This window comes from Cyprinodon variegatus, unplaced genomic scaffold (genome assembly GCF_000732505.1).
Source record: "Cyprinodon variegatus isolate N-32 unplaced genomic scaffold, C_variegatus-1.0 Scaffold626, whole genome shotgun sequence".
Taxonomy (NCBI): domain Eukaryota; kingdom Metazoa; phylum Chordata; class Actinopteri; order Cyprinodontiformes; family Cyprinodontidae; genus Cyprinodon; species Cyprinodon variegatus.
In genome coordinates, this window is record NW_015151079.1 from 212,387 (window position 1) to 225,607 (window position 13,221).

Sequence of the window (13,221 nt, forward strand, 5' to 3'; positions counted from 1 at the left end):
AGATAGATAGATAGATAGATAGATAGATAGATAGATAGATAGAATATGACACATACCCATTTTTCAATTAATAAAATAAATATAATAACGCATTTTATTTTTAAGGCACCTTTCTGGAAACTCAAACTCAACGTACAAAAGATAAAAACACAATGGCAGAAACAAAGTTAAAACACAGAATAAAAACCATTTAATAAAAAAAAAAATACAAAGTACTTTGTGTTGTCTGTTTCCTAGAAACCCCATCAAGGCACGGCTAATCGAGTACAGATTGTTGTCCCCTGTTGTACTCAGCCTGATCTGCTATCGTCGCTCCTTTAGTTTCGCCTGGCTGTTTTACACCTGCTGTCGGTCTGCCTTCCATGCTAATGTTAGCTGGCTCTATTCTCTATCTATCCTGTCTATTTTCCAATGATGGTTGCAAACACAGCTCTGCCTCAGTGACAGTAGAGCTGTAACCGCTGAAGACCATGGGGCTGTCGCAGAGCTCGCTCCTGTCAGACGCTGGAAGTAACAGTGGATATCATGTTCACGGAGTAGGTTGTTCCAGCACAAGGTTAAACATGCCATTACGGCTGCATTAAGAGGGTTTGGGGTTTACTATTAAACACGTCCTGGTTATAATAAGTTGACTAGAAAAGTGTGCGATATTTATCTTTAAAATAGTTTCTTAAAGTTTGCTGTTGGTGTTCTCCACCCATCACTTTCATCATGATGAGGTGGCATTTGGCAGGTGTCCAAGCCTGTTATCTGTTCACTGATATCATTTCGGTTTATTTTCTGTAAACTTCCCAAAAAAAAAAAAACAACAACAACAAAAAAAAAACACCTGAAATAAATATTAAAGTTAGACATAACTGCCAACACACGTGTATCTCAAGCTGTGCAGTAATTTATGGCAGATTCTATTTCTGACACATGCAGTACATTAAAACAGCCACACGATGGCGACAAATGACTTGATATTCATTTCAGGTTCAAGAAGAATCGCCTGCACTTAAGGCTGGACTGGAGCCTTTCTTTGACTTTATTCTCTCTATAGGGAACACCAGACTTGTAAGTATTTATCTATCTATGCACTTTATTTTTCTTTTAGTATTACATTTTGTAGATTCACCCATATCCCTTTGTCACCACAGAATAAGGAGAGTGATTTGCTGAGAGATCTACTGAAAGCCAATGTGGAAAAGGCAGTCAAGCTGGAAGTGTACAGCTCCAAAACTCAGCGGGTGAGGGAGCTGGAGGTGACACCCAGTAACATGTGGGGTGGTCAGGGGTTGCTGGGCGCCAGCGTTCGCTTCTGCAGCTTCGAGGGAGCCAACGAGAATGTGTGGCACGTGTTGGTAGGTACACTCTTCTACTCTAAGATGCAGGTTTTAAACTCAGGCCACAACATAAATGTTACAGACTTAAAAACCTGCATGTGTGAATTAATTTAATCCTTCAAATGATTATTCAGTCAATTATCCCTTTTTTTTTTTCCTTTTAGGACGTGGAGGAGAATTCTCCTGCATCCCTTGCTGGCCTTATTGCACATGAAGACTTTATTGTCGGGGCTGACCAAGTGTTACAAGATGTAGGGTTTTATCTCTTCTATTTTTTTTTTGTCTAAGACATAAATCATTAGAAAATGTAACTATGAAAACTCATAATACATATCTGTTTTTGTAATTCTGCAGTCAGAGGATTTCTTCTCCTTGATTGAAGCCAATGAGGGGAAATCTCTGAAGCTTTTAGTTTATAACGTGCAGACCGATCAGTGCAGGGAGATTGTGGTGACCCCCAATGGAGCCTGGGGAGGAGAGGGGAGGTCGGTATTTAGCTGTTTGATTTATATAATCACCCAATAACCCAAACTTATGAATCCTGGTTTTTATGAAATAAGTTGTTTTTTTTTACTATAAAGGACCTAAAACTCTAATGTATTTTGTAGCAACCCTAACAATTCTTGTCAAACAGATCAAGCTTTATATTAGCAGATAGAGGTAGATATGTGTCTTCAATCACTTTTCATTAATAATTTGTGACTTCTTTTTTCTGTTGATATTGATACGATGTAACACAGGGACCTAGTTCTCTAAGCTACTTTAGATAAGAGAGCAAGGCAAATAAGTAAAGGATCATCAGTCTTTATAATATAAATGTATTTCAGGGGTTTAGTACATATGTGTGCTTAGGAGGTAACAATTTAAAGGGCTGTACTTCAATACCTGCTTCATTTTAGGTAGATAATTTTTTATTGCAACTTTTCTGCTATTTAGTGGTACAGTGGAGGATTTTCGCAAATGTTTGAAATGACCAGTCCTCTCCACCATTAAAAAAAAATTGCACATGCACAACCCTATACCTGCTCCCGAGAGGGAAAGCTTATTAAATGCGTGTTTAATAACTGAGAGCGTGCACGAGCCCCTTTCTCCTCACTTTTAAAAGTTGCTGTTTGCATCGCTCATACAAGCTTACTTTCCAAAAGAAGATTAGCAATTTTCCCACTATGTCAGACTCACCACCGGTAAAAGAAAAAGGGGATGAGCACGTAGGACGGCCTTACGTAAACATATTACATGAATGATTGACAATTAGGAGGACCACTTATCTTAATAATCCACCTGGAAAAGGAACATCCTCTACTATACTTTTAAGTGCTTTCAAAATGGAGAAAATCTCAAACTAAAGCAAAGATTTCATGTTTTCATCATAAAATGTTCTCTCCCTGATAATTCTGTTCATCTTAGATCATCTCCTTGTTTAAGCACTTTAGGCTTTCATAACATTAGAAAGAGAAACAAAAGTATGGATGCCATATATGCAGAACTGCAGCTTTCTGTAGCATCTGACCTTGTAGCAATGAATTATAATTTGGAGTCCAGACCTGAATTCATTAAATAAAAAATTACCTAAATAACAGATCTGAGTGGCATTAAGATATCTTTCTAAATTCAATGACATGAAAAGGTTTGTCATTCATAGGTTGTTACTGTGTAAGTCCTATCTCTTATAGTCAAAGTATTTATTTTGTAAATATAGAATGCAACCTACAAATTTTTGTGGAATAATATTTTTGGGGGCAGGCTGTACTTTCATAAATGAGGTTTAAAACCCAAACATGACCCGTCTGTATTTCCTGTATCTCAGCTTAGGCTGCGGTATCGGCTACGGCTACCTACACAGGATCCCGTCTCGTCCAGTTCCCCCGAATGTCCAGGACAGAAATGTTCCCCAACCAACGGCTACAGCTAGCAGGGAAGGGGTGACCTCGTCTGACCACAGTGAGGTACAGAGTTTGGTTATTTATGTTATTTAAACACACCCCTTACACACAATGGGCCTCATGCAACAAAATTTTCATATTGTCAGACGTTTCTTGTACTTTTTTTCCTACCATGGGCTTTTATGGACGCGATACATCAGATTCACCAAACATTCTTACCTTCAGGAAATTACCTGTTGCACTCCACCTGTGCATAAGTTAGCGCTCGTTCCTGAGAAATGTAAATCTGCATAATTACCACCCTGATTATTCCCTTTAACAGTGGCGTAACTTTCTGAAGGACTGATGCGGACATGTCCCCACCAACTCTGGGCATGGAGGGGACAGTCCCCACCAATAATTTCCTCTTTTTCCCCCTTGTCGCTTTGGGACATAAAATGATTTAGGGTCGTGGCTATTTACTGCATACAGAGTCGCTATGTGGAGGAGGAGAGATACCGGATATGGCAAGCCAAATTAAGCATACAGTCCGTGTCGTTTGACCAAATATGGAAAGCCGTTTTAACATAAATTCGCTGCAGCACTCAGTGAATTTTAACTGGCAGCTACTTCGATATATGTTTTAGTAAAAGTTAGGAGGCGGGTTGGTTAAAAACATCAGAGATGCCACCGAAAAATCTGTTCGTTACAAATACGGAGCTTTTTCAGCTTATAAATGGCAACAGTAAAAACAATTTATATAAGTAAAAACAAAAAGCTGGGCTTCTCAGGACCATTGCTCAGAGTTATAGAGTAAAATGAACACATATCTGTTTTTTTTTATTGAACAGAGAATCAGACTGCAGAGCTTCTAGAGATCCTGAAAATGATTTTCTCAGGCATCATTATATTGGTAGACAGGTTCATAAATCTGTTTTTAAGCAGAGCAGAGACACAATTAGGGACAGCTGCAGATTTAAAGGTGAAACAGATTAACTGGAATATGCAACATGCAATAAAATATATCCCCAAGTTTACCAGAAAAAATACACAATGCTATAATAAAATTCAACATATCTTTTTGCCTTTTGTAGCTCAAAGAGACTCAGAAATAGCTGTGCCAGCCAACCCAGAGACAGCCAGACTCACAGGACACAGACTTAAAATTAAAGTATAAGAAACCTACAAGAATTAAAGCACAAATAATAAAAATCAGTGTATAAATGATTTTTGAAATATAAGGTTCAATATATAGACTTTGGCTGTCAATGACATTTGGGACAAACTTCTAAATTAGATTTTGCTGCCCGGGAAGGAGGATAATCAGTGATGCATTTTAAAGGGAAGCCATGCATGGATGGGTGGATGAAAGTGAAGTTGTGTCCATACTAGGGATGCAGAATATATTGCTGTTGGCATCGGTATCAGCTGTTATACGTCATTTTTTATACATTAATGTTTTTGAGGCCTTTATTAAATAATGCACTAAAGGTAGACATCTGTCTGTAACTATAAATTTCACAAATGCATTGTGGTTCTCTTATGTTCTCAACAATATTAAGCATTCAATAAATATATGTTTGAGCTAATTTTTGGAAAATATAAACTCTATTGAAAGCGTTTCGGGTTGAGTAACTCTAGGTCCATCAGTCACCACCCATAGACCGTCCCCACCAACTTTTATCGCAAAGTTACACTCTTGTCCTATAAGGTCATGAATTCCCACGCCTCTGTGATTTGATGACATTCATAGAAATGGCTTTGAAGACAGAAGAAAAACTGCAAAGTCTCCCTTTAATACGCAAACCATCTACCATCCCTTCATCGTACTCTCCGTCTCTATCACAACACATAAACATATATGAAATATTGACAGCATAACTCTAATATAACAATCTGCGACAGACCTAAACCCAAATATTCTGCATTTAATGTAATAACAAAGCCAAGCCGCTATTACAGCTGTTAGTTCAATGGGTTTTTTTTCTATTGACGAAAGGACAAAAAATTAAAGCAATGTTTGCTGAATACTGACATGTCAGCTGCAAGAATTAACCGAAAGAAGAACATTTTAATTTATAATTGCAGAGTTGCGTGATATATAACGATGCAGCCTAATAAAATGGACAGTTGCTTCTTAGAGAAACAAATGTAGTCATTTAGTGAAAAACTAGGTTTGGATAACAGCTGACTGATTGGGCAAGACTCCTATATCAAGTCTGGAGCAAAATCGCTTTGTACCGATTAGAAACAGGAGAAAAATGATGAATGCGACATTCTCTCCTAAATCACTAAAACAAATGATTTAAGAACAAATTTGTTTGTTTGAAACGCTTCTTGCATGAAGCCCAATGTCTAATATCTGAATTTCTCCTCAGGTTCCTCCTCTGACTGAAAGCATCCTGATTAATGAAGCAGGTTTACCTGAAACTGGAGGAGATTTGCCTAATCTCAGTGAAATCTCACCCCAGGAGGAGTCTCCAGGTGAAAGTATTTATATCTTCTGAATTTTTCCACATTTTGTTCACATTACAACCTCAAACTTCAATGTGTTTTAATTCTTTTTATTATTAGAAATTTAAAAGAGCAAACCATTCTGTGGATCAACCATCATTCGAATTAGAGCTACACATATACTGATTAAATTTGCCTATGGGAATTCAACCTTCATTCTGATTGGATGGAGAACGCATTAGAACATCTTGCCACACATTTACTGTATTTACTTTTTGAATTGGACTTGGCGTTCCTAATATAAATAGTGACTTCCACCCGATTTTCATTATTAATTTTGCTGAAAAAATTTGAAATCTAAATATGTCCTTTTTTTTTTCTTAAAATAAGGGCGTTTTTTCTTGAATTGAGGAGGTGAGACCCTTTGCCAATAGACTTTGACAGTTTACATTTAAAATATGAAAAAAACGATTGAATTGTTTTATTTAAAGTGCAAGTTATATAATTATCTTATTTTAAGAGTAAAAATACTCATTCCATTGGCAAAACATCTTATTTACCTATTTAAATTAAGGGTAAATACACTTAATCTAAGACATTTTTACTTATTTCTGGATTGTTTTTGCAATGAGCCTGCCTCTAATAGCTTTTTATTCAGGATTGTACCCCATTTAGCTCTATTTGATCTATTTTACCAATTCTATGCATAATGCATCCACCACCATGCCTTACTATCTCATCTCTGACCTTCAAAGAAAAGTTTCCTTTATGCTGGAGTTAAAGATGGTCTCCGGATATAGTTGACTTCTGAAGGAAGTTTGTTGCAGCTGACTTTATATAGGAGTATCAGAATTAAAAGTCCTAACACATGCTGATTTATATTTTCTGCATTTATAAATGGCTTATGCATCATGCTGCTTTCAGATGTCTCCAGCAGTCCTGGAGCCTTTAACTCAGATTTGGCCAAAGCTGTTTCTACCATGGATGAGGGCCACAGCTCCATGTTTGCTAATTATGGAGATGACACGCGTGACCAATGTAGCTTTGGTAAGTGTTCCAGTCACTATTACATTTTGCTGTTTGGTGGAGTCAATTCATTATTTTCTATCCCTAAAAAATTACTTTACTTTACCTGTTTCTCCAGATTTAAAATGTAAATATTATCTGCTGAAAATGTTATATCTGGATGCATGGTGTAAGATCAAATTTTGGAATAATTGTACGTTAACGATATAATTATCTTTCATAGATGATTCAATTTTTGACCAAACATCTTCATCTAAAGAGAAAGAAGAAGCAGTCAGTCAAACTGAGCATGAGGGAGTTTTAAATCATAGCAGCAGAGAGGATGTGGATGATGCTTCTGCTGCCCTCAAAGATACCACAGAGCGCCTTGGGAGCATCCCAGAGAGGCAGACTCCTAACATGGAAGCTTTCAGCCCAGACCGCCTCTTAGAACAGGAGCTGATTGAGTCTGATGCGTCAGGCAGTTGAATAACTGCAGCAGAGGGAGAAAAAGGATTAGGAGTGATGGAGAAAAGCTACATTTGCTTCTTTTTCTTTTAAAGATTTATCACTGGACCTGTTTTTAAGTTAAATGACTTTTGTTTCTCCCTGTGCCACTACTGCATGCTGCATTGCACATTGGGAATTGATGTAAAGCATTTTGAATGTACTGTAATAAGTTTTAATATTTAACTATATGAAGCCTTAGTTGATCTGTTTAAAAAACAAACTGACTTAAATACATAAAAGAGGAGGCCAAGATTTTATTTTGTGGATTCTGGAATGTGGGATTAATTGATTGTCATCAGGGCCAAGTGTAATAATATGTTTTTTTTTTTTTAGTTTTTATTCTCAGGTATTTAATATTTTGTACTTTCTGCCATTAAGTGCTTACCTCAGAGTATTGAGTAGTGCAAAGGAGCAGCACACTGTTCCTGTTTTTTGTTTGAAATTATGTTTCCAGTTTCATTTGTATTAAAAAATGTATTTCAATGCTGGAAATGGTCGTGTTATCTCTATTTTAACAGACCTCAGAACTAATTGTTGAATGCTCAGACAAAACAAACGACTTTGAATCAATACCAGATTACTTCTAATTTAGCTCTTTAAAGCCCCATTATTCTGCAACCATAAGCAGCATAGCCTGTCATAGACGAATTAGCCATTCTCATGGTGGCTAATTGCCAATATAAATGATAAGAAAGAAAGTTTTGAAAAGTACTAAAAAGGTCTCTTAGATTTGTGCTGCCAAATGTAAATGTGATTCACTGTTATTCTACTTAAGAAAAGGTTATTCTTTGCCTTTTTTTTCGTTGATGAAGCCCTGATAATTACGACAAATTCAGTAAGTTGCATATTCTTAAGATGCAAGCTAATTATGGCATCTCTAACATTTTTCTGCATTTAAATAAGGTATTATACATGTATTTATAGAGATGCCTGACCATATTTAAGTTTGTGTAGCTAAAATAAAGAGATAAAATTGCTTGATATTCTTGAAGTCCAGGAGTATTAAGCAGATTATGCAGAAAGAATGCCATCTGATGAACGTATTGGATAATTTTAGAGTGAAAGACAAAAAATGGAACAACATAGTCACCCAGATTTACAAAAAAAATGTCACAAAAGTCACATAATCTTTTTCCTGAGGAGTTTGCTGGATATTATTTATATTTATGTCTATCTTAATAAATTTGTTAAGAATTAAGAATTGCAAAAAAGGAGAGAAAAAAATATGTTTACTCAACAGTATGCAATTATTTGACCTGCAAAAAGAAATGTTTTGTTAACACGGGATATAAACCTAACTGTGCTAAGCACCAAATAGAGTTTTTACTAGACAATTCAATTCAGTTTATTTATATAGCGCCAATTCACAACATAAGTAATCTCAAAGCACTTTACAGAAACAATTCAACCAGATCAGACAGTCAAAATGATTCAAAGTTTTCTATATAAGGAAAACCAGCTGATTGCATCGACTCATTGACTAGACAGCAATCCTTCACACCAAGAATACTTGTAGCGACAGTGGAGAGGAAAACTCCCTTTTAACAGGAAGAAACGTCCAGCAGAACAAGGTTCAGTGTAGAAATTCAATTAAGATAAATAAAAAATAACTTAAGATCTGTCTAAATTGAACAGCGGGTAAGATATCTAGATAATAAACTGTGTTCAACTTGGGGTTGGTCAAAGTATGTGCGTATGGATTACAGAAAGGGGGAGCCGACACATCCCCATATGAAGCTATGACCCTTTACTCTTTATTAAGAGGAATTTACACCTTAAAGCCTATTGGTGCAAAGATGCAACAAACCCTATGTACTACACAGCCAAGATAACACATTCCCCCCGTGCCAGTTATAAAACATTCAGTGTGGACCTAGGAACCTAAGGCAAATTCTTGTTTATGCTACTAATTTTTCCTGAAGGTGTTTGTTATTATTGAATGTTAAAAATGTCAGAAATTTTAAACATACCTACAAATTTATTTATTGTTTTAAATGAACATAAATAGAACTTTTAAATTTTTCATTTTAACAACTATTTATTAGGGGGTTAAAACAAAATCTTGGGCTATAAGGGAGGGGAAGGGAAGGGGTTAAAGGGATATCAATTTTTACCTTTTTTTTCTTCAAAACATTTTGCTCCCCATTCTTTCTTATAATTTATAGGCGACTTCTCTGATAATTTATGGATTTCACTACTGTTAAAGACATTTAAAGAAACTGTAAAAATACACGCACCAAACCAAATTTCATGAAATCCTCCAGGAATTTTCAGAAAGCCTTAAAAAAGTAGTCTTGGAAAGTCTTTAAGAGCAGGTAGGATTAGGAAACGCCTCATCAGTGAGTTTAGTTCCATATACAGAACATTTAAACTACTTTTTTCTTGGAGGATAACAGTTTAAAGGATTCATTACTCCACTTTTATCATCTCATTTTATCACTTAGTGACAAAGAAGAAAACACAATAAATCTGACAGGAGTCTTTAAAGTTTGGAGGAATGGTTTAGCAAAGGATTTGGAGCTAGAATAAAAATTACACTCACTTTAGCATCAGTGGTGTTTTTTGTGTGTGTTAAGGGCAATCTGCTTTGTGAATTTGTGAAGACAAAAAGCAAATTGCATAAAATACAAGACTCCATATGCATTCCTGATGTTCAATTAGGCTTCAAAAGTGAAGTTATGCTTTCAGGCAGCAGGGGTCAGCAAACACCCTCTCTGAATCCTTGCTGTGTTTTTCCTCACTGCAGCTTGGAAAAATGATGACAGATCAGGACTCACATTTTCACATCATGAATGGAGCAGCACTGCTAAAGTGATGTTTTGACTTACATCACATTTCGTGCAGAAAAACAGAAGTTATTGTTTGTTAAATGAGGTAGAGAATATGTTGGTTAATTATAGATGCTGTCTAAAAAACACAGGCTGCCAAACCAAGCAATGCCATTTATTATTTGTACAATTTGTACCTTTTAATGCACGTGACTGTAATCAACATTTTTTTTGTCTGGGTTATTTCCTTTTTTCAGATTTCTAATGAAAAAAACTGAGAAATTCTAACTTAATAAATAAAAAAAATAAAAAAAATTGTACAGAAGTAGTGTTTTTGGAAGATGTTTAGGACCACACAACAATGTCTTTGGATGCAAAAGACACAATTTATCTGTGTCTTTAACATGACAATGTAAAATTATGCTAATTTATATTCTGGATAAATAGGACCAAGTTTTTATAGCGCCAATTTTAAAATCATGAAGTTGATGAGCTCCACTAAAGCAGAGGGGGGATGTGCCTCAATTATTTACCAGGAGATCCTTAGACGAAGGGGGGTGGGGGGATGGGAAAGAACCCTGTGTGAATGGAAGAAAGAAAAAAAGATAGATTTATCTTTTCCTCCAGTGATGGTTTCCTCCAGTTTTGTCAAGGTTTAGCTTTGAGCCTACTGGGGTTTATATAAAAATCAGTCTCTGATTCTGCCTACAATTCTCAACTTCAAAGTTGAAATTCTTGAAACATTTTGACCTAAATCAAATATTCAGTTGTGTTTTTATATACCTGCATTGTGTCCTATGTGTGAAATAACAGCTTTGGTTGAAGCAGCTGTTTAAAGCAAAAAGCCAGCATCTGTGTGCCAGGAGGAGCAAGGAGGTGGGAACTACAAAAGGAGGCCAACTCTGGAGGAGAATGCCTTCCCTTCTTTTTCTCTCCTTTTCTTCTTAGGCTGTTTGAGAGGATGGTGTGACGCAGCTGAACCCACACGTCAGCCTGGTTTTATCTCAGCCCTCTAAGAGGCTCAGCTCACAGGGACCAGCATTCAGCCTCGCGCTGCAGCATCACAAATTGTGAGAGAGGATATCCACGGGGAAGGATAGCATTGCGTGCTGAAACATGTGAAGGGATGGAGCAAAAGACGTTGAATTAACATTCAGCGTTAATTTAAACATTTCAATGTTTGTGTGTCAATTCATGTATATGAGGTTTATACAACTGACAAAATACTGATAATAGACTCTGTTTTTGTGCACATGCAAGGGAACAAATTCTGTTATGCCCCAATATTTCAGTTGTCTGTTTTTATCACCTCCCCACCCTGATTGCAAACACATTGGCAAGATGGAAGCTGTACTTGGAAGTGAGGGGAGATACATTTACATACAAGATTCACACAGTATGCAAAACAAAAGGAAAAATCTAAGTAAGTGCTTGTCTGTGTTAGACCACCAATGCACAGACTATAATTAGATTCATTCATGTATGAGGACTGTCGCTGTGAGAGGTCTGAATTCATTTCAGGTTGTTTGCATATCTTGCAGCTGATTCAAAGAAGCAGCCGTTGCTCTGAGCAAACATCAGTTATTCCTCAGATATTTCTTGAATGAAAATTCCACAATTTTTTCAGCCTTTTAGGAAAATAAATATATTTTGGAAAACATTGAAAAACTGAGACTTGGACTATAAGGACACAGGAAGCCTGGAAGGACAGAGTACTTGAAACTTTACCTTTCAAATCCACACCATCCTTTAAATAGAGGCACCTATTGCTGCAATTAAGCTAAAAAATTCTAAATAACATCCTCAGGTACTGAATACAATACAGCTGTGTTGCCAAAAAGAATGTCAAATAGCAAACATCAATTGACAACTTTAGTTCTAGAAGTAATGGCTCATTTCTGTTAGCATCTAACTGTGCTAAATGGAAAAGACTGACTTGTCCATGAACAATACTAAACTTATCTTAAATGAGACCCAATAAAAGAGCTACTATTTACTAATTGATAAAGCATGGCACAGTGGTAGATCTTCCCAGACGAAGATAAAGGTTATAACATAAACAAACATTTGAATAAGGCTCATGTGCAATACTTAAAGGGCCCATATTATGCAAAATTAACATTACAAATATTACACAACAGTCATGTGTCCTGAGGACTGTGTATGACAATCACAAATGAAAAAAAATTATTGCCCTTTATGATGTCATAAGGAGATATAAGCTGTCCAGAGCGGTCTGTATCAGCTCATCGCCTAGCTATGGCCTTCATCTATGGTATTATTCCACGCTCATAGTTGTGGGGGTGTGGCCTTTGGGAGGACGGGGGCGTGGAAAGCGAAAGGAGCTCTTCCAGAGGAAGGCTGAATAAGGAGGTTTCTCGTACATGCTGATTAATCTGAGAGGGAACTGTCCTGTACAAAAACAAGCTCTGGGGGCTTCATTGTTAAAATGTTAATGTTCAAATGAAGCATAATATGAGACCTTTAAGGTTGTAGTTTATAACTTAACAATGCAAAATACACTGAGCAAAACTGCCTAAACAAACTTTGACGATCAACGAGACCTTAAAGAAAATATTTAGAGGACTGGCAGAATGAACAAAATCCAATTTTGGGACATTTGTTGGTACAGATCCTCGGCAACCTGCCTGTAGTGACTAGCATTCAGTCACTCAGCTGGGTGAGGGGAGAGGTATGTTTATAAAGCGCTTTTAAAAGAACTCCGAAACATCTTTGTCTAAGTTGGGTGATGTTCCCATTGATTTTCAAAGGTTACTATTTTAGCTGCTAGGTTTGCATAAATAAAAAAGTCTAAAGAAGTGCAAATAACTTGGGTCCTCCTGCATCCAAGCTAATTAAGAGACCTGCATCAGCTGCGGGCAGCTGCCATTTTATAAGACTGGTTTGCCTCTTTACTGCCACCTGCTATGACAATGCAAAACAAAACAAGAAAAAAGATTGACCAACAAGTGGCTCCAGCAATGCCAAAGGAATGAAATCCTCTCAAACAGAATGCTGATGAAGATTCTCAGTCATCCAAGTCATACTCATTCCGTGAAAGTTCAAAAAATATCCACTGGACTTGGTTTCCAAGATTTGAAGACGTTTCGCCACCTCTCCAGGAAGCTTTCTCAATTCAAATGTCTGGATCCGCAGTGAGCTTGAGTCTTTATATAGACTATATAAACAGAAGATCTTAAGAAGAATGTTTGTGATCATAACTCAATCACACTCTAAATGGTTTTAGCAAAAACAATAACATAAAACAATGCATTTGAATTAGCCTATTCAAAGTTT

General features: G+C 36.5%; 2 protein-coding genes across 2 annotated transcripts in view; one reads left to right on the plus strand and one right to left on the minus strand.

Moving 5' to 3' along the window:
• LOC107096473 (chymotrypsin-like elastase family member 2A) overlaps nucleotides 1–60 on the minus strand; it is a 5,920-nt gene extending 5,860 nt beyond the window's left edge. The window contains exon 1 of the mRNA XM_015393135.1: nucleotides 57–60. Within this exon, the coding sequence (XP_015248621.1) occupies nucleotides 57–60 (4 nt within the window). The remainder of the gene's footprint in view (nucleotides 1–56) is intronic.
• Nucleotides 61–337: 277 nt separating this feature from the next.
• On the plus strand, nucleotides 338–7,616 carry LOC107096474 (Golgi reassembly-stacking protein 1-like). Its single transcript, XM_015393136.1, has 9 exons — nucleotides 338–536; nucleotides 976–1,056; nucleotides 1,140–1,343; nucleotides 1,490–1,576; nucleotides 1,680–1,810; nucleotides 3,133–3,271; nucleotides 5,566–5,677; nucleotides 6,566–6,688; nucleotides 6,891–7,616. Exons 1-9 carry the CDS (start codon nucleotides 471–473, stop codon nucleotides 7,133–7,135), a joined length of 1,188 nt encoding a protein of 395 aa, XP_015248622.1. The 5' UTR covers nucleotides 338–470; the 3' UTR covers nucleotides 7,136–7,616.
• The last annotated feature ends 5,605 nt before the right edge of the window (nucleotides 7,617–13,221 follow it).